The sequence below is a fragment of the Pan paniscus genome, chromosome 10 (assembly GCF_029289425.2).
Source record: "Pan paniscus chromosome 10, NHGRI_mPanPan1-v2.0_pri, whole genome shotgun sequence".
In the NCBI taxonomy this organism is placed as follows: Eukaryota; Metazoa; Chordata; class Mammalia; order Primates; family Hominidae; genus Pan; species Pan paniscus.
This window is the reverse complement of record NC_073259.2, coordinates 108987266-109010378: the sequence shown is the minus strand read 5'-3', so window position 1 is coordinate 109010378 and position 23113 is coordinate 108987266. Positions and strand designations below refer to the sequence as shown.

General features: G+C 37.3%; 1 protein-coding gene across 6 annotated transcripts in view; it reads right to left on the bottom strand.

Annotated features, from left to right (window-relative positions):
- Positions 1 to 23113, bottom strand: part of ANO4 (anoctamin 4) — a 337100-nt gene that overhangs the window by 184602 nt on the left and 129385 nt on the right. For all 6 annotated transcript variants that reach the window (XM_055096039.3, XM_055096038.3, XM_034934336.4 and 3 more), the window contains 2 exons: positions 7771 to 7907; positions 4693 to 4851 (listed from right to left, as the gene is read on the bottom strand). In XM_055096039.3, coding sequence (XP_054952014.1) covers positions 4693 to 4851; positions 7771 to 7907 — 296 coding nt within the window. The remainder of the gene's footprint in view (positions 1 to 4692; positions 4852 to 7770; positions 7908 to 23113) is intronic.

Sequence of the window (23113 nt, the reverse complement as noted above, 5' to 3'; positions counted from 1 at the left end):
AGCATAAAAACATGTATTTATTTCTCCCATCTAAAATAGAAAGAACTCTTTATTGACCAAACTTCATACTCCAGTTATCATTCTATTTCTCTCCATTCCTTTACAGTGAAACATATTGAAAGAACTGTTTGTATTTGTTGTCTCTGTATTTTCTCTTCCCATTCTTTCTTGAAGACACTTTAATGAAGCTTTCACCCCTGACTTCTCCACTGAAACTTCTCTTGCCCAGACCACCCAAACCTGCCATATTGCTAAATCCAATAATTAACTTTCAGCCTTGATCATACACACCCCATCAGCAGCATTTGACACAGTTGATTCCTCCATCTCTCCTGAACCACACACTCTAGATTTTCCTTCTAGCTCCTTGGTGACTCCTTCTTAGTCTCTTCTGCTGCCTCCTTTTTATCATCCAAATTGTAACACTAGTGTTCCCCATGGCTCAATCCTTGGACCTCTTCTCATTTTTATTTGCAGTTACTCCTTTGGAGATCTCATTCAAATGTGTATCTCTAGTCCAGATCTCTCCTTGAATCCCAGACTCTTCTATCTTACCCAACATCTCCATTGGGATATCTCAATCTTAACAAGTCTACAATTTGACCTACTCTTTTCCGCATCCCTGTAAGTGGCAACTGTCTTCTCCCAACTGCTTAGATAAATACCATGTGTCAGACAAATAGTCTGTGACTCTTCTTTTTTACACTGCCCATTCAATCTGTCTGCAATTCCCATCAGCGCTACTTTCTACTCTTCTCATCTTCCTCTCTTCTATGTGCTTGACCAAGCTACCATCATCTCTTTCCTGGATTCTTGCAACGAATCTCCTAATTATTCTCCCTGCTTCTGCCCTTGCCACCTCCACCCCTCACAGTCTAATCTTACCAGGCAACCCGAATGCCCTTATTAAAACAGAAAACAGATCTTATATTTCTGCTCAAATCTCTCCAGTGGCTTCCTATGTCACTCAGAGAAAAGCTAACATCCCCCAGTGATCACTAAGGCTTCCACTGCCTTGTTGGTGTAATTTCTCACTATTCTTCACCTTGCTCAGTGAACTCCAGTCATACTGGCATCCTCACTGTTCCATGAACACACCAGGCATGCTCCATCCTGTGGAGCTGTTCTCGTTGCACTTGCTATTCTCTTTCTGTGGAAAAGAGGCCCACTTTTGCTGACTTTTATAAAATTGCAAGCCCCTCTCAACACTTCCTGCTTTACTTTTTTCTCTTTAGCACTTACTGATATTTGTATATGTTGTACATATTTTTTGTTTAAGTTCCAACAAAGCAGGGATTTTTTTTCTGTTTTATTTGTTGCTGCTGAGATCCTAGTCCTTAAAGCAATGCCTGGCATAGAGTGAGTGTGCAATAAATATTTTTTGAATGAAATAACCATCATCAAGATGATATGATTTACCTAATTATATTAGTTTTGTAAGGACTGTAATGATAAAGGTCTTCCCCAATGTTTCACATGATTCTGAAGCGGGAGGGTCCTCCATTAGTACAACTGTTACTCACACATTCCAAATAATTCAAAGTTAACTCATCCTCTTACTAGTTATACAAAAGAAAAGATAAGTGTCTTATTGAGGACAATGATTTCAAAATAGGTACCCAAAGATCAATAATGGACATAGAATTAAAAATGAAAAAAATCAGAAATAGAAAATGTTAATTAGTAAATATGAGCTTACCTTTAAGAAGGGAATCACTTTAAGTGGATAGATACTAAGAAGTAAATCACCTGGACTTCAATGATATTTTGTTTGGGAACTTTGTGGTGAATTGCTTTCTCTGGGCTATTATGAAAGTTGAATTGCAGAATATTAAAGACCCAGGGTACCAAAGCAAGCACTTATGTGTTGACTAATCAGCCTGGAGCAAAGGTTTTAAGAAAGATTAAACTTGACTATGTCCTCACTTTTATCGTGAATTAAAGATTATCCTAGTTGTGTTTCTTGAAATTCAATGTTAAAGAGATAAGGATGTTAAACTGAACTAGAAAGCCTGTGTTTGTCTATTTGGAAACATAAGCATCTGTCTGTGAAACATGTTTTTCATAATTGTTAGACATCATGACAACAGCTAATTAAGAAGATACTAATAATTCATAAAATGTACATAGTGTCAAACGTTTCAGATATACAAGGGTCCCTGGGGTGTTTCTTCTTTTCCACCCTGAACTAAGTTCTTCTTTTTATGTCCTATAAAAGGTTGAATTAACTCCTGGAAGCTGAAATCGCCATTAAAATTGTCTTTCTGCTGTAGCTGCTTATAAAAAACTTGATTTAAATAAAAATACTTCCAACGGTTTCTAAATTTAATAATACAATGTAGATACTTCATATAAAAATTCTGCAAGTTATTATGAGAATAAAGGATGAAGGTTTGTTTATTGTTCAGCCAAGGGATATTTTCTTTTAATTATTTATGGCAGGGAAAAATTAATTTATCTATAAGAGAACCTGCAAAGGCCCTTTTCTTGCTGAGCTGACTGAGTCCACAAAGATGCAAAGCAGAGCTGGGAGGTTGCATTAGAGAGAAATTGCACCACTTATGCAAAGTCAGGGCAAGGCTCGAGCCAGGCAGCGGGAGAGGTCACTTGTGAAGAAGGTTCCAGAAAGGGGAAGACCTAACTGTTTGTAGTGTCTAAAAGATTGTGGAGGAAAGGAGAAATATGGAAGGTGATGCCCAGAGAAGAACTTTTGGGGGAAAGTGGGGAGGGGGGAAATGCTTAGATAAGTTTTTATGATATTTTGCCATATAGTGATAATTCCCTTTTTCCAACTGCTATTTTTTCCAGTACACATTAAAATAAATACCTGTTAAAATTTTTTTTTTAATTCCAACAAACAAAACTATCTTGTATATAGACAAAATCGTACAAGCAGTCCATTCTTCACAGCATGCTCCACACTGTACTGTGCAGCACAACTGTACAACAGGCAGAATGATCCTCCTCAAATTCTGGTAGCTAAACACTGCAGTACAGGTGATGCTTTAGGATACACAACAGGACACTTTCCATCACTTTAATGTGTGCTATTTGGAAAAGCATTAGGCTTTTTGAGTTCTAACGAATAAATCATGAAATAACATTGAAAAGATCTATACAGAAGAAGCCCTAGGCCTGTAGAGAATACTTATGAAGCTTAAAATATAAATCTTGCATTAATTGAACAAAGCTATCTAGTTTTGATGGGAATCAGAATTTTGACAGAGTCAGAATGGGTCAGAGGGAGGACTTCCATTTTTTTAGATTAAGTAGCAATTCAGATCTTTTATTTCTTCATATAAAAATTCTACCACTTAGGAATGAGAATAAAAGAAGACGGCATGATTAAGGAGAAAAATATGAATGTGCTATTAATGTTAAGAAAAAAATGCAATCGTCTTACTGAGACAATTTAGAACTTAAAGAGTAAGATTTATCAACTATACGCTCAGTTTGTATAGGAAAGATTTTCTGGAACTCCACAAAGGTGGAAGAAACAACATTTTTAATTCTGTTTGTTGTGCCAGGGAACCTCTAATTAAGATGGTCTTTGAGAAAGCTGGTTCTTCTTTCCTGAGAATAAGAACCTGTTTCCTTACAGCCACATTCATCTCACCATTTTTCCAATTCTCTTGGAGACATTCCAGAAAAATGCTGCTTCCGTGTTATAAACATTCAAGAGCTGAGGTCAGCCTAACAGATCTGAAAAAAATCCCATTTATCTGAAGTGTCCCAAGATCAGATAACAAGTATATGCATATTATGCTTCTAATATTTGATACCTTGGCACAACTCGCAGGTTGTACGAACTGCAACTGTATCATACAAAGAAAAACCTGGATGTCTGACTTCAAAGATCTATCCCCTCAGCCTTGAGGAGCAGAATCAGAAGTAAACATCTTAAATTACCAATATGTTGTTCTTATTGACTATGAAAAGCTCCAGAAGCTTTGCACAATGTTTAGGGAGAAGCCGAGAAGAGTTACATAATTCAGTTAACGGGCCAAGTTCTACAAATGTGCACAGTATTCCTGGGAACACCATAAGCCCATCATGGATTACTATCAGAGGCCTGGCTGGCCTCTTGTACATTCCTTACTTAGTTCTTCCTTGAAGCTCCCCATGCAGAGAAGGAGGGAAGGGGAAGAACCAAACACTGGTAAGGCACTCTTGAGCTTGGGGACCTGAAAAAAATAGCCTGAATGTCTCTTAAAACTGGAATCTTTTTTGTAAGTTCCAGCTGCTTTTGGCCAAATTGGCCAGGCAGTCTCCTCTGGTGTACTAGGATGCCCAAGCTCATGATATTTCCTGAAATGTAAAAAGAGCCTCTAGAGAGAGTGACTGGATTTCACTCAAAGTTTTCTTTAATCCATGCGAACAGAACCCTCCATTTACATATACAGAGAAACGGCAGACGTAGGAAGTTAGATAAAGAATCACACTTTGAAACAATCCATTTAATTGGAATAGAATATTTTGATTTTCATGGAATCATTTGGCATTAAAATTATCTCAAAAGCAAACTGTGCTGTCAAAGTCTAAATATTGGAACATTCCCCAAACTCTGAAGACTGGAAAACTCTGACCAAATGAAATGTTTGGTTAACATTAAGACTGCTTGCTTATTTCTTATTGCCTCTTCATATGAATAGATATGTATATATTTTTTTCTCATCCAAGCAAACTATTTACCTCTTTCTCCATTTGCAATCCTTCTGCTCTAATGTTTCTTTCAAATACTTCTCTCTTTTCAGTCTGGGGGTTGGATTTTCTGTACACAAGGATGTAGTCAATTCGACACTTTCCATCTCGAAAGTAAAGTACATTTGATTTGTTTCTTTCTGGCACTGTCTGCACACAAAGAGAAAGGGACCAGTTTAAGTCATTCATCAAATTGAGGTTCAAGTGAGTAATGTTAAAGAACAATTAAAACTAAATAACTTTTTTCAGTTCGGGTGCGGTGGCTCATGCCTGTAATCCCAGCACTTTGGGAGGCCGAGGCGGGTGGATCACGAGGTCAGGAGTTCGAGACCAGCCTGGCCAATATGGTGAAACCTTGTCTCTACTAAAAATACAAAAATTAGCTGGGCATGGTGGCGTGTGCCTGTAGTTCCAGCTACTCTGGAGGCTGAGGCAGGGGAATTGCTTGAACCTGGGAGGTTGAGGTTGCAGTGAGCCCAGATCGTGCCACTGCACTCCAGCCTGGGCAACAGAGTGAGACTCCATCTCAAAATAATAATAATAATAATAATAATAATAATAATAATTTTTTTCATTGTGTTCAATTACATATTCATTAGCGAAAAATGTAATCAAGAGGAAACAAAATAAAAATTGGAAGAAGCATTGAGTTAAGTGCGCAAAATGTAAAACATCTAAAAATACCGTGTGTAGCCAAGAATGTGACGCAACTAAGGATTTTCATATCCTGCAGGTGAGATGAGAGTGAAAATTGATACGCTCACTCTGGAAAACACATTAACATTATCTTGCAAAACTGAATATGTGAATAACATGTAAGCCTAGAGAAAAAATTCTTGATAAGGCAAGTAGGAGACATGTATATGAATATTCATGGCAACATTACTTATAATAGTAGAAAAATGTTTAAAGTTGGAGTCAACTCAAATGTCCATGAACAGACAATAAATAGATAAATAAATTATAGACAGTTCATTCACTGGAATATTATACAGCAGTGAAAGTGCATAAACTATAGTTGCATCTAACAATAAAAATGAATCTTAAAGACAACACTGATAAAAGCAAGTCTCAGAAGGCTTCATACCACATGATACCATTTTTTACAAAGCATAAAATAAAGTAAATCTAAATATAAGTTGTTAAGACTATGAATCTATGTGGTAAAACTGTCTTTAGAGCAAGAGAATAAAGCACAATAAAATTTAGAAAGATGATACCTCTGGTAGGGTAGAGGTATGGGATTGAAAGTAGCTTCAGTGGTTTTAGGAATATTCTAGTTCAGTGTTTCTCTTTTTTTTTTTTACCCACAACAAGAAAAACATTTTGCCTTTGTGTGCATATATGTAAACATACATATACAAAATATGAGACAAGTTTCACAAAACAATTGTTTACCCTTTCTATTTTCATACACTCCAATATTAATTTTCCATTCCATTAAAAAACAACTGGAGTTAGTAATCTACAATTAGTTTGTCACTATAATTTGAAAAATAGCATTCTGGTTCATAAATCAGATGGTGGTTCCAGGTGTTCATTTTATTATTATACTTTGTAACTTACATAGAAGTTACAAATATTATTTTGCGGTAATACTGAAAAGTAAAGAACAAAAGGAGTGGATTGAATTTTCATCCAGGCTCTTCGGGCTTGCTGTACAACATTGAAAGAGACCATCAAGTATGGGCTCATTGGGCTGGAGCCAAACTTCTCAGCCTAATAGATTTCAAAATTGTGTCTATAAACCCAGCCAAGTGGATGGGTGGATTCTATCTTTTCCAATGGTAGTATGAAGAAGGTAAACATGCCAGACCTAAAGGGCCATTGCTAGAAACCACATTCTTGCACAAACCTTAATCGAAAAAAACATCTCAGCTGGGGAAATGGAATGACCATGTACCATGTCTTGATGTAGACATTTTCAATTGATGACCAATCCTCACTATGTTCTGGCTTTTACTTTAAGAGACATTCAGGAATCTACCTGAATAAGCACTTTAGTTAACACTTATTTGCCAAGCAAGAAGGCTGTCCTGTGAATTCAGCATATTAGCATCTGCCTTCAAAAATGGCTTCAGCCAAGACATTAGGAGGGGTATTGGCTCCAAGCAGAACAATGAGCTGTGCCACCTTTGGCAAAGCCCTAATATTTCTGATACTGTTTCCTCATCTGTAAGTTACAGGGATGAGACAAGTTGCTGTCTGAGGTCCCTTTCAAAGTCCATTCTTTACGCCACTTTATGGTTTCCAAAGTATCTGTGTAAACAGATAATAACAGAATGAGTTTTTTTTTTAATGAAACAAACAGGAAAAAAAAAAAACAGAAAAAGAAACATGGATAGCTGCATATGGTGTTTGTGGGGTGAAGTCTGCAAAGCTTGGTAAGAGTAAACAATTTTCTCTGTTCCAGGTGTCATCCTTTCAGCAGTTAACTAGCTCTGGAATATAAAAAGCATTAGGAATATGCAATAAATAAATTACTCTGATTCGGTGTGCCTATTACCTGTACCCAGCGCATGTACAAAGGAAATATTAAACTCTATTGAGACACAACCTGAACAAAGGGGAATGCCTCCAAAAAAATACTAATTTTTCCAAAATGGCACACAAATAGATAGGTCTATTTACAGTTGCAATGAAGTTTCCAGATTACAGAGGCAAATGGAAACTCAGAGAGACTTCAGACAACACAATCAACTGAAGGCTGGTGCATTTTGGGTCACTATTCTACCCACTGGGGGATCTATACAAGGAAGCCCATCCCTGTAAAGTTTATTTTGTACCAGTGGGAGACACTCAAGAATGTAGGCTATCTTAAAATGATGGACAGTTTAAAAAAATGATAGGTTTAAGAAAAACTGAAACTTTGTTTTGAGTGTAGGTAGATTTAGGATCCTTGAAATATGCTTAGACATGGGGGATGTCAAAGGAATATAAAACCTGTCCCTTGTTTTACAAGAGCCTAGAGTTCAATGAGATTATGACTTTAAACAGTACATTGGAACATGTTTCACAGGTTCCTGCCTGGATCACGGATTACATTTGTAAGAAATCATATACTCTTACCTCTCCCCCAGCTTCCAATCTGCTGGCATCATCTGAAGTACTAGTCAGGTTTCCAGGGTGAAGAAGAGAATCGTCATCTTTGCAAGGACTGCTGACAGCTTCTAATTCATCAAAAAGAATATTGACATCCTTGGCCACTAGAACCAAAGTAAATACATTATAAGGTGGGTAAAAATCTGGGATCTTGAAAGCAATGCTAAAAGAGAAAACATCTCCCTTTGGGTTCATATTTTCTCATCATTTCAATAACACCTTGAGTGACAGGTATATTGTTTCCTAAAAGAAAAGGATGTCAGACATAAAACATGTTTGACCAAACAGTGTATTCATTAGGCAAGATTAAGGAAAATAAAAAGCAAAGTACCTCCGTAATGTAAATATAATTTGTCTTTCATGATAGCAGGAGGTGTTATATTTGTTTCGCTTTCCTTCACATAGTTGTTTGGCATAAGGTACTTTGATTTAAGACTTCTAGGTTGGAAAAGGGTTGGAGATGGCCTATACTTTTAAATTTAATTTAATTTTTTCATTTAAGTGTCGTATAGCTTGCCAAGTGAACCCATAAACGTGCCACTTGCACTGTTCAGTAAGAACTGTGATTTTTTCCTCCTTTGTTACTTCTCTAAGACAGAACAGAGAAAACCTAATGCAACAATAAAGCATGCACTTAGATTTTTGGCCTTTTTTCTTCCTCTTATCCTGAATTGAAATAATGAAGTGAGCCATTCAGAAGCTCTCTCAAGAGACTGTTGACGTTAATAACATGTCAATATATAAAGTGCTGTATATCACGGTTCTAGGTACAGGCTACCACGTTCAAATGCAGAGTGCCTTACAGCACACCAGAAATTTAAGTTCATCACCAGCAGAGGAAAGATATGGGTTGAGTCCCTTCTGTTTTATCCACTTCAATTATGGGCCAGCATTGCAGTTCACTTTTTCTTTTGATGCTTTAAAAATGGCTGAGGGTTTATAACCTGTCAGAAGCCACTGCACAAAATAATTCATGAGGGATTGGGTTCTTCTTACCCAAGCACGTAATACAGTATTCATTCTTTCATTCAAAAACATTTTAGAGATGTGCACATTGTGTGTCAGGCATAGAGCTGTGTGATGATTGCACCTTGGTGAATAAAAGTGACCTGGCTTCCTGCCCTTGTGGCAATAACTGAAGAAAACAAAGACACGTAAATTGTGGTGAATTCTCTAATGAAAAGAGCAAAGTTTGGATATAGAGAGAATAGAGATGATCTACGTAGATGAGATGACCAGGTATAAAGCTATATCCAAGCATGTGATTTTAGGCAACACTTTTAGCTTTCCAAGTTTTTCATCTGTAAAATATAATGGGCATAGAAATAAAGTTAACATTTATTGCTAACTACGAGAGGGTGAATTATGACCCCCCCAAAGGTGATCTGATTCCTAGAACGTGTTAATATCTTACCTTTTTATCACCGAAAGGATTTTATAGATGTGTGAAACAAAGGATCTTAAAATGGGGACATTGTCTTAGAGTATATAGGTAGGCCTGATGTAATTACAAGGGTCTTAAGAAGAGGGAGGCAAGAAGGCCAGAATCAGAGAGAAAGATTGGAAGATGCTATGCTGCTGGCTTTGAGGATACAGGATGCGGCCACGAGCCAAGAAACGCAGGTGGCTTTTAGAAGACAGAAAAGACAAAAAAGCAGATTCTCCCCTGGAGCCTCCAGAGAGGAGAGTCTTGATTTTGGGACTTCTGACCTCCAGAAGTATAAGATAATAAACATATTGTTTGAGGCCACTAAGCTTGTAGTCATTTGCTATAGCACCAAAAGGAAACTAAAACAATGTATTATAGGATTTTAGACCTATAAGGCTACAAAGAAAAAAAACCATGGTCTTTTCATACAGCCAAGGGTTGTAGCACCTACACTGTGCCAGGTACTGTGCTAGGTGCTTATGGAGAGGAACTAACACTTTTGAGGAAGACTAATATGTCCAGTGTTTTGGGAGCTGTCAAGATCAAAGACAACTTCCCTGACCACTGGATGTAAAAAGATCTCCCTCCCATAATTGTTGTCCTCTCATTGTTCATTTCATTTCCAGCACTTAACACAATCCGTAATTATCTTATTTGTTCATTTATTTATTAGACTTGTTTATTGGATGTTTACCTTATTACAATGTAAGTTCCATAGGGCAAGGACCTTGTCTGTCTTGACTGATGTACAGAGGCTCTGGCATAGGTAAGCCTTCAACACATATTTGTTAAATGACAGAATGATGACCTGAAGATGGTCACAATGTAACGATATCTGAGAGCCCTTTTCCTCTAACATTCTATGGTTCTGGGACTTGGCATATGGTTTTCCTAACATGATTCTTATTCACAAGCCAGGGTTCCATGGTTTCAAGTAATGTGATTAAATTTTCAAGCAGACAGTGATTAAATTAAATTTCAAGTCGATGTTGATGATATTTGAACAATAAGATAAAAGTATCGTTTAACCAAGTCAGAGGACCTGCTCGCTATTCTGAACTCTGCCACTTAGCTGTGTAAATATGTGCTTCTGTTTCCTCACTGGTGAGACAGGAATAGCAAACTTCTCTCTCAGGGTGGCGAAGAGGATTACATCAACGTGCATATTAGCAGGGTGACTGACACATGGCAGACCCACAACAAATGCTGATTTGTCGATTCTAGCTAGACTCTGGGAGCTTAAAGTGAGTATTTTGGTCTTATCAATATGAGAAGGCAGAAGAGATATTTACAAGTTGGAATGGTTGTTATGAGAAATGGTTTGGGATGGGGTGTGAGATAAAGGGGGAACAAGGACACTGAGGTTCATGTCTAGGTGACTGGCTCATACTAAGGAGAAACTCTTGATATATGTATGTATCCCCTTAGGCTTTTGCCAAGGATAGAAAATATCAGGTCATCTTCTATCAATATTACTTTCTGGCACTGGCACAATCAGTTCAACAATGCCCTCTATGTCCGTGGTTCTCAACTGGGACCAGTTATGTCTCCCAGACCATATTTGACATTGTTTGGAGATATATTTATTGTCATTACTGGGGAGAGGGGGACAGTGAAAGTGGTATTCAGTGAGTAGAGGCCAGGGATGCCGCTAAACATCCTACAATGCACAGGACAGCCCCTACCACAGAGTGATCCAGCCTAGAATATTAATTGGTGCTGAAGTTGAGAATTCCTACTCTTCATGAAAAGCCCAAGGGATTTGATTCTAGAAGGAGCAGCTAACTTGGGAAAGGGAGAGAGCTCTTTCTTTCCCATCAGAATCACTGTCTGGAAGTCATGGGGCTGCTGCCACTTGAGCTCAGGGAAATCAGTCAGTCATGGCAATCTATTAGAGAATAGGTGATACTAAGCCAACCTTATCACTTGCCAGCCTCTCAGTATCTTCAGCAGAGATTAGAAAGTCTGCTGTGAGAGAATGTCCAGCTGAACCCGTGGTCAGTAAGAAGACTGTAGACCATATAAACACTCCACAGGCATAAAAGTATGTGCACTTCATTCATATTTCATCACTGTTTCTGATATTATCAGCTATAACTATAAGGTAAGTTTTAGAAACAAAATAAAATCTTTGATTCAAACTTACATTGATTCTCTAAGAAGAAAAAAGCAACTCTCAACTTCCAACACTAACCAATTTTTAAAAATAAATTTTAATCAGTAAGTATTTATTCAGTGCCTACCACGGGCAGACACTGAGCTGAGCTAGGAACCGGGGCTGAAGTACTGGAGAGCCCAGGCACGGCCCTGCTCTCAGAGCTCACTGTCCAGTCAGAGTGGGAGTGAGGCCTTTCTATCCATGGGCACGAACATCACAAAGATGCTGTTCATCCAAACAGGGTCACTTGTGAATGAATCCCATCACCTTCCTTAGACTTCTTCTCCTAAATAGAAAAATGTTTGATAATTATCTGCCTGGTAGAATATTGCTGTTAGGTTCATTAAATGAGAAAGAGAGTCGAATACTCTGAGAAGTCCATTAAGAATGACAGGAAGGATGGGAGGCAAGGCTGGTTCAACATATGCAAAACAATAAACTTAATCCATCACATAAACAGACTCAACGACAAAAACCACATGATTATCTCAATAAATACAGAAAAGGCCTTCAACAAAATTCAACAGCCCTTCATGCTAAAAACTCTCAATAAATTAGGTATTGATGGAATGTATCTCAAAATAATAAGAGCTATTTATGACAAACCCACAGCCAATATCATACTGAATGGGCAAAAACTGGAAGCATTCCCTTTGAAAACCAGCACAAGACAAGGATGCCCTCTCTCACCACTCCTATTCAACATTGTATTGGAAGTTCTGGCCAGGGCAATCAGGCAGGAGAAAGAAATAAAGGATATTCAATTAGGAAATGAGGAAGTCAAATTGTCCCTGTTTGCAGATGACATGACTGTATATTTAGAAAACCCCATCGTCTCAGCCCAAAATCTCCTTAAGCTGATAAGCAACTTCAGCAAAGTCTCAGGATACAAAATCAATGTGCAAAAATCACAAGCATTCCTATACACCATTAACAGACAAACAGAGAGCCAAATTGTGACTGAACTCCCATTCACAATTGCTACAAAGAGAATAAAATACCTAGGAATACAACTTACAAGGGATGTGAAGGACCTCTTCAAGGAGAACTACAAACCACTGCTCAATGAAGTAAAAGAGGACACAAACAAATGGAAGAATATTCCATGCTCATGGATAGGAAGAGTCAATATCATGAAAATGGCCATACTGCCCAAGGTAATTTATAGATTTAATGCCATCCCCATCAAGCTGCCAATGACTTTCTTCACAGAATTGGAAAAAACTACTTTAAAGTTCATATGGAACCAAAAAAGAGCCCACATTGCCAAGACAATCCTAAGCAAAAAAAATAAAACTGGAGGCATCATGCTACCTGACTTCAAACTATACTACAAGTATCAAAACAGCATGGTACTAGTACCAAAACCAAAATATAGACCAATGGAACAGAACAGAGTCCTCAGAAATAACACCACACTTCTACAACCATCTGATCTTTGACAAACCTGACAAAAACAAGAAACGCAGAAAGGATTCCCTATTTAATAAATGGTGCTGGGAAAACTGGCTAGCCATATGTAGAAAGCTGAAACTGGATCCCTTCCTTACACCTTATACAAAAATTAATTCAAGATGGATTAAAGACTGAAATGTTAGACCTAAAACCATAAAAACCCTAGAAGAAAACCTAGGCAATACTATTCAGGACAAAGGCATGGGCAAGGACTTCATGATTAAAACACCAAAAGCAATGGCAACAAAAACCAAAATAGACAAATGGGATCTAATTAAACTAAAGAGGTTCTGCACGGCAAAAGAAACTACCATCAGAGTGAACAGGAAACCTACAGAATGGGAGAAAAATTTTGCAACCTACTCATCTGACAAAGGGCTAATATCCAGAATCTACAAAGAATTCAAACAAATTTACAAGAAAAAAACAACCCCATCAAAAAGTGGGCAAAGGATATGAACAGACACTTCTCAAAAGAAGACATCTAGGCAGCCAACAGACACATGAAAAAATGCTCATCATCACTGGTCATCAGAGAAATGCAAATCAAAACCACAGTGAGATACCATCTCACGCCAGTTAGAATGGCAGGAAACAACAGATGCTGAAGAGGATGTGGAGAAATAGGAATGCTTTTACATTGTTGGTGGGAGTGTAAATTAGTTCAACCATTGTGGAAGACAGTGTGGCAATTCCTTAAGGATCTAGAATTAGAAATACCATTCCAGCAATCCCATTACTGGGTATATACCCAAAGGATTATAAATCATGCTACTATAAAGACACATGCTCATGTATGTTTATTGTGGCACTATTTGCAATAGCAAAAACTTGGAACCAACCCAAATGTCCATCAATGATAGACTGGATTAAGAAAATGTGGCACATACACACCATGGAATACTATGCAGCCATAAAAAAGGATGAGTTCACGTCCTTTGCAGGGACATGGATGAAGCTGGAAACCATCATTCTTGGCAAACTATCACAAGGACAGAAAGCCAAACACCGCATGTTCTCACTCATAGGTGGGAATTGAACAATGATATCACTTGGACACAGGACGGGGAACATCACACACCAGGGCCTGTTGTGGGATGGGGGGCTGGGGGAGGGATAGCATTAGGAGAAATACCTAATGTAAATGATGAGTCGATGGGTTCAACAAACCAACATGGCACATGTATACCTATGTATCAAACCTGCATGTTGTGCACATGTACCCTAGAACTTAAAATATAATTTTAAAAAAATGCAAAAAAAAAGAATGACAAGAAGGAGAGAAAATGCAAAACTACCATGCAACTCAAGTAATAGATCTGCATTTCATTCAGACCCAGGAAGGGCTGTGTGAACAGAATTAGGCAGCACAGATTGGTCAGGGTAGGTGTATACCATGCATTTGGGAAGGCAAGGGAGATACTCAAATGATTCCCTATTGCAAAGATTAGAAGCTCAGCCTAAAAAACGACTTGGGAACAAAACAGCAAGGACTCACATATTATAACTGAACAACGAGGATCAAGGACCTTAAATTGCGTGGGAGACGAAAAATCAGCTAAAGAGTCTGAGTAAAGCATTAAACTCAGAGATTTATGACGGCTGGCTCAGTTTAAATCATCCCAGGATGGAGGCAGAGCAGAAAAGTCAGGAGAGGACCAGCAGGCAGGCAGATCATGGTGATTTTTACATGATGAAAAGGTGAATTTACTTTGGTAATACTAAATCTACTAATCAAATCAACTATTTGCAATTATTTCAATTATTCCTCCAGTGAAAATCATTTGAGATGTTAGCTATTGTTAATTCCCTATGGATAAGAGATCACAAATATATTTCAAGGACTCAAATAAATGAACAAACTAATTAATGAATTATTTTCTGCCATTTGTTCTGTTAAGTGCTGGACATGACATGAGTGGGAAGCCCTCACACTTCCAGGCAAGAGAACAAAGTTTGGGAATCAATGCTATAAAGGCAATGAAAAAAAAAAAAAAAACGCAAGTGTATTTTAGATATAGCCTAGAAGACAGTAAGAAATACAATAAAAAAAATCAAAGACTTTGATTCATTGCTCTTTTCTTTACTTCTCTATTTTCCAAATGCAGCAAAATAACTCCACCTTGATATTACAGTATAGAAGTTTCAGATATATAAATTTCAGATGCAGAGAAAAGAAGGTGAAATTACAGGTCATTGAAGAAGACACAAGAGGGCTTTGCAGCATAATCCAAGTATCTATATTCATTCTCTAGAGCGCCAGTTCATTATACTATTTTTGTCCTAAGTTCCAAGTTATTGCATCTGATACTCAGAATTCTCAAGGGATTACATACTGACCTCAAAGTATCACTTAAAAAAAAAAAAAGAACACCTCCGGGAATATTTTAGAATGCAAAAAAATGTTTATATCTCAATTTTAACACTTACCAGATTGTTTTATAATAAGTCTATCTCTATGTCTTTAGACTAAGGTCCCTTTAAGGTGAAGAGCTAAGGTAGCTCCAATTCGGCTTAAGGGCTACCAAGTAGGAGACACTCAGTATGCATTTTAAGATAAATAAAAGCTAATTGTAGGATGATATCAATTTTCAGTTTTTTCTTATTCTGATTACCTTAGTAAGATGGCTTGAAAATGTCTACTTCTCTCTTAGAATCACAGAGATTAAACATGAAGGAAGTGGGAAAGGAGACAAAGATAGGAATTACAGTTTACTGACAGCCTGCTGTGTGTTAATGATTTTCAGGTCTATTTTCTCATTTCATTCTCAAAACAACCTATGAGACAAGTATTATTATAAAGAAGCCAGGTTCAGAAATGCTAAGTGTGGCCATGCAGCTAGTAAGTGACAAAGATGAATTTTCATTCAATTCAGACCCCAAATCCATACCATTTCTAGCTGGCTTTTGTTTTTGTGGGAAGCATTCTACTGTTCTTAAATCATGTTTGGCTTTCAAGAATGGAAGTCATTTAACCACCAAGCAATTATCTTGTTGCCATTTCAATATTTATCTGAATAAAGCTAGACTTTACATCTGTAGCCTGACAGCTCTGACAACTTTCTAAAATTTAACAAATAGATCCATTATTGTCTTAAAAATTCACGGAAATACAAAGACACAATACAGCTTTGAATACCTTAGGCTGGGATTTTAAGAACTAAACACTATTTAGCATGTATATGACATGAGCAAGCCCAAGACTCTCTAGATGCTCATTACTCTTCAAATGCATCTTGACAGCATCCCTAAGGCAAAGGCTGCCTGGTTTACCAATAAGAAAAAAGGGGGTTTAAGTTTAAAAACTCAAAATAAATAAATAAAGCAATTAGAAAGGACATAATGCTTCCTTAGCCGATTTTACTCCCTTCTAATAGGCCAGCAGTTTTCAATCTCTGTTCTCTGGAACCCTACGGCCCTTTTGAGGAGTTTCAGGGGCCATGGAGAAGACAAAGAGACAACTGAGTGGGCAAGGCTCACCTTCTACCCCTACCTATACCAAACAACTCAGTTTCTGTTTTGTATATTGAAATTATATGTTGATCATATATTGGGGAAAAATACATTTTACTGCTTTTACAAAAGTTTGGAAACTTCTGCTAGTGTGTTCTGGCAACAATTAAATGGTTGTGTTGACATCTCCCTAAAGAACCTGGGGTTCTAGTTATTACAGACATGACAGCAGGAACCTTCCTTCTGCCACAGAAAGCTATTGAGATTTAAAATATGCCTTTGCAAACAAACAAAAAGTCATGAGATTTAAAAAAAATATTCATTTAAAACAAATTTCTGTATGGAACTGGCATAAAAACAGACACAGATTAGTGGAACAGAACAGAGAACCCAAAAACAAATCCATACATCTATAGTAAATTCATTTTTGACAATGGTGCCAAGAACATACATTGGAGAAAGGACAGTCTCTTCAATAAGTGATGCTGGGAAAACTGGATATCCATACACAGAAGAATGAAACTAGACCCCTATCTCTCACCATATACAAAAATCAAACCAAAATGGATTAAAGACTTAAATCTAAGGCCTCACTCTAAGAAACTTCTAAAAGGAAACATTAGAGAAACTCTCCAGAACATTGGACTGGGCAAAGATTTCTTGAGTAATACCTTACAAGCACAGGCAACCAAAGCAAAAATGGACAAATGGGATCACATCAAGTTAAAAAGCTTCTGCGCAGCAAAGGAAACAATCAACAAAGTGAAGAGACAACCCACAGAATGGGAGAAAATATTTGCAAACTATCCATCTGAGAAGGGATTAATAACCAAAATATATATGGAGCTCAAACAACTCTAGAGGAAAAACATCTAATAATCCAAATAAAAATGGGCAAAATGTCTGAATAAGACATTTCTCAGAAGGAGACATAGAAATGGCAAACAGGCACATGAAAAGGTGCTCAACACCACTGATCATCAGAGAAATGCAAATAAAAACTACAATGAGAAATCTCATTGTAAAATGTTCAGATTTCATAATGAGATATAATTTCATTGTAAAATAAAGTTGGAAATCAGGGCTCACCTCAGTTAAAATGGCTTTTATCTAAAAGACAGGCAATAACAACTGCTGGCAAGGATGTGGAGAAGAGGGAACCCTCATACACTGCTGGTGGGAATGTAAATCAGTACAACTACTATGAAGGACAGTTTGGAGGTTCCTGAAAAAATTAAAAATAGAACTTCCATATGATCCAGCAATTCTGCTTAGGGGTATATACCCCAAAGAAACGAAATCAGTATACTAGCTATCTGCACTCTCATGTTTACTGCAGCACTATTCACAATAGCCAAGATTTGGAAGGAACCTAAGTGTCCATCAACAGATGAACAGATAAAGAAAATGGTGGTACATATACACAATGCAGTACTATTCAGCTATAAAAATATGAGATTCTGTCATCTGCAACAATATGGATGGAACTGGAGGTCATTATGTTAAGTGAAATGAGCCAGGCACAGAAAGACAAACTTTGCATGTTCTTATTTGTGGGAACTAAAAACTAAAAACAATTGAACTAATGGAGATAGAGAGTAGAATGGTGGTTACCATATGCTGGGAAGAGTAGCAGAGTGGAAGGGAGGTGGGGATGGTTAATGGGTACAAAAATATAATTAGATAGAATGAATAAGATCTAGTATTTAATAGCACAACAGGGTAACTAGAGTCAATAATAACTTATTGTACATTTAAAACTAAAAGTATAATTGGATTGTTTGTAACACAAAGAAAGAATGGATGTTTGAGGTGGTGGATACCCCATTTACACTGATGTGATTACTAAACATTGTATGCCTGTATCAAAATATTTCATGTACCCCATAAATATATACACCTACTATGTACCCACCAAAATTAAAAATTAAAATAAAAAAAGATGTCATTGTCATCACCTGGCTCAATAATGGCAATGTTTATAAAACAGCACAGATGATGGTATTGTATATAACCCCAGTACACCACAATGGGGTTGAGATCATTAACTTGTTTCTGATTTAGCGTATTTGCTAAGAAGAGCTTCTCTTACTACTACTTCATTGTAAAGAAAAGGTGAACACCTTGGTTACTTCTGTAACAAGGCAAATAATGATGATGGCACTTCTTACAGCCCTGGGAATGACATTTAGAGAAGAACTACGTGCCTAATTCAATCTTTGCTCATTCATTAGCCTTGGCGACCTTTCCATAACATAAAGTGAGGTCATTCATGCTCTGCATAAAAGAGCCTCCAAGTCTACTGACCACAATTTCACCTTCTTTGGAAAGAGCATGAACTCTGGATTCAGACAGACCTGAGTTCAAATGCCAGCCCTTCCACTTATTAGCTATTAGATTGGGATATTTAACTTATTCAAGCTTTAATTTCTTTATCTTCTAAATATTTATTTATCTTCTAAATATGGAAATACAATTTCCCAGACAGAATGAATGATTGAGGAATAAAGACAAAGGTGGCAGTCAACACTTATACACCCCTGACTGTGTACCAGGCACTATGTTAAAGGCTTTACATAGATGTACTATTACTATTTTCCTTTTACATATGTGGAAATTAAGGCAAAGAGAGTTAAAGACTAAATAAAATAACATAGGTAAAAGGTCAGCCACAAAATTGCCAGACAAGATTATCTGCTCAATATATGCCAGCCCCCCACCACGCCCCGCTCACCCCCATACCCCATACCCTGCCATCTGCTCCTCTGAAATGGCATGACCATGCAGGTTAAAAATAAAATTGGAAATCAGGGCTAAAGAATTAGATTCAAAGTGACTCACTCGGTGTCACTGAGAAATGACTCAGTCTCCTCAGCCACAAAAGTATACACCACCCCTAATGTAGGCACAGCTATATGATTATGTAGACACACGTGCAAGCACAAACAGACTGCAGGATAACAATGATCCCACAGTCCTTTTAACTCCTCAGATCTCATTGCAAACACTATCTTGTGCCCTCTTTCCTTCATCAGAACCTGATGGAATACAACACAATCATGTGTTTCAGGGTATGGATGCCATTCAAGAGTGTCCCTACAGTATATATCCAGATATGCTGGGAATCATGAAAGGAAAAACTAGGAGCAAAACAAGAGGGGTGGGCAACAAATGGTAGGGGGATGAATGGTCTCTAAAGAGGGCTGGACATTGAAAATAATTTAAAGCGAGAATGAAAAAGTACAGTATAACCTTTGAATGACATGCTTCACAGTAGCTAGCTAATGTAATAAATGCTCACATACATACACACACACATACACCTGATTCATGGACTGCAGAGGTTTAAGACATGATTCTCAATCAAGTTTCAGAAGGAAATATTTAAAAATGCTTACCTCTTAAAATGTTCGGATTTGAAAACTTTGGTGATTAAAAAAGCAGTGTTTTTCTTTTTGTTTGTTTATTTTTGTTTTAATAGATGCTACTGTACATAAGATTTGAGTAGGCACTCCACTCCTTAAACTATGGATGGAGGGTTTGAATCTTACTGGATGAACTCAAGAGTAGGAATTGCACTGTAATGTTGTTATCATTGCATCAAACTAAATCTATCTGCAAGTTCCCATTCCACCGGCTTCGTGGACAATTTAATTTCAGTTATTGCTGATACTCCCACTTTCCTGCCTCATGTATCCAGAACTGTGCAAAGGTCCTAGGAGTTTTGTAAAGAGCAGAACATTTAGAAAGAGCAGTCAGGTGTCCAAGACACACTTGGTTACTACTGAGCTGCCCGCTTTTCAAGTCTCCAGTGATTCCACACGTTCACTCAATCACTAACAGATATTAGTAAGCACCTACCACACTCCATGCTCTGTTCAAGGCACTGGAGATAAAACAAAGAAACAGGAAGATGAGACTGCCCCCTCCCAGAGACTTCTAAGTTCCCTTCTCAGGCCAGGAACTCTCTGTGTGACTGACAGTTCAGGTGGCTCCCCTGCAGTCTCCCAGGCATGCAACATAGCCATTCCCTCCCTTTCCATTCCCCCTACCAGAAGCCTGGCTCCCTCTACAGGGCATCTCTCTTGCAATTTCTTCTTCCATCCAAGCATCACTCTTGGAAGCTCAGGCTTTCAGAAAAAAAAGGCAGGAACTTTACGTAACTCAAAACTCTGCTGAAACAAAGGAGTTCAAGGGACCTGGCTACCATCTTGGAATGGAGAGTGAAGGGTGAGAATAGAGAGGAAGGGACAAATAACATCAACGAAAAGAAACAAACACACATACACACACACACACACACACACACACACAAACACACCCTTGTTATACTTTCACATGTAAATGCCTGTTCCTAAAAAGCAATCAAGTTGTTTTCCTATTGAACACCAAAACAAGACGTGATCTGAAAATGTTTTCATTTTTCCTGAATTAGACTTTGTACCAAACATTCACCACTGCCTTAAGGTATTATGCCTAGCACAGTACCTGACACATGACAGGCAAGATGGATGGATGGTTAAAATAACTCTTTTCTTTTTTATAAGCTGTACATCTAATATGGAGGATCTGAAAAAGCACTTGAGTATGGCCAGCCACTCTGAGACATCTTTAGAAGAGATGAGGATATACTTAGGGTATACATACTAAAAGATAAAATACTGTAAATGTATTTTACAATGTAGAAGCATGGTGGCAAAATTCTTGCATCAAGATGTGAAAATATAATACAACTTTAAAAATGCAAAGTAGTTCATTTTTCCTAATCATTTTTATTTAATTTAGTATTTAGCAGAACAAGGATGAACATACAATTAAATACTGACTCTATCACATAGTAACCATATATCCTTGGGGAGCTATATTCAGTTTTTTCACCTTTAAAATGGAGAAAATCTTATCTATTATTACTTAGGGTTAAGATTGAAAAGAGATACTTTGGGAAAACACCATCATGGCCGGCCTACCCCAGACACTCAAGAAATGTTTGAAATACACACATGTAAGCATGCACATACGCACTTCTAGCTTGATCTTGAAGGTCTCATATATATATGTGTGTGTGTGTGTATATATGTATGTATATATGTATGCATGTATATATGTGTGTATACATACATATACATACATACATATATATATACTATATATAAATAGTCACAACATTTGAAGAAAAAAGTGAAAATTTTCCATCATCTTGTTAATCTTAACAAAAAGGAGAGGAATTATACTGATGTTCAGAATTCTGTATTCTTTTTTTTTTTATTATACTTTAAGTTCTGGGGTACATGTGCAGAACGTGCAGGTTTGTTACATAGGTATACACGTGCCATGGTGGTTTGCTGCACCCATCAACCCGTCATCTACATTAGGTATTTCTCCTAATGCTATCCCTCCTCTAGCCCCCCACCCCCCGACAGGACATGGATGACACTGGAAACCATCATTTTCAGCAAACTAACACAAGAACAGAAAACCAAACACCGCATATTCTCACTTATAAGTGGGAGTTGAACAATGAGAACATATGGACACAGGGAGGGGAACATCACACACTGGGGCCAGTCGCAGAACTCCATATTCTTTACACACTTAACGATGGTCTCGCAAAGCTTTCCAGAAACGATAATCTAAGCTACAGTCCCTTAAAGTACCAAGCTATCTATTTTTATGCTTGGAGATTTCCATGAACTGGCTAAAAATTTCGATCATATTTGGAACCTAAATAGAGACTGAATGGCCCAAAATCTTTCCTTCCAGAAATGACCCAGCCTGTGTGGGCAGCTTCTCAAATCTAATTAGCACAAAACTTGTTTGCAACAAGAAAATAAATTAGTTCCAAAGCAATAGAAAATGCATAAACTTATAAAGGGCTGGATTTGCATTTTAAAGTCAAGTAACATTTCCTTTTTCTTTTGTTAAGTACTCATAAATTAATACTCCTCTACTTGTTCATAGAAAGATCACCCTTCTAAACTACAGAACAGTTAACATCAGATACACACGTCTTTACTAAGATCTGGTAATAAAAATTAGTATAAAAATAGTACCTTACTAACCTTTAGTTCATTTTGATGCAAGTTCATTTTAGCCCCCACTCCTTAAATTTAAGTTCACCTCTAGCACTTGCATGGAAGCCAACTTTTATCATTTATTGAAAAAAAATTTGAACTCTTTGAGCACTGTACAACCTATCATCTTTCAAATCAAGTGAAGTAATTACATAATTTTATAACTTTCCATGAAAAGTTATTTTCTCTCCAATGTCTAATAATCTGATTTTTATTCTCTTGTGGAAATTTTTTCTCTTTTATTCATTAATGTAATATAAAGGGATTGTTCAACCGGAATAAATAGCTGATCCCCTTATATTCTCTGCTAAAAACATTTCTTTTAAAAGTAGCCTAATCTTCAGTTTCAGGATCCTTCACCTCAATGTGTTTAAATCCTGTACTGAGCATATTCATGAAGGAATTAAATGAAGGAACAAACAGCCATCATTGCAGTCTGGTCTCCATTATTATCATCTTCCCCTGTCATTTAATTTCTTCCACCCTCAGTTGTTCCATCTGTAAGGTGGAGGTAATAATTATCTCATAAGGTCAAGAGGACAGTATAATGATAAATGGGGATAACTAAAAAGCATAAAATTATTCATAAGAAAATTAACAAGAAAATGCAATGTCCCTAGGCATGGGCAAGGACTTCATGACTAAAACATCAAAAGCAATGGGAACAAACGCCAAAATTGACAAATGGGATCTAATTAAACTAAAGAGCTTCTGCACAGCAAAAGAAACTACCATCAGAGTGAA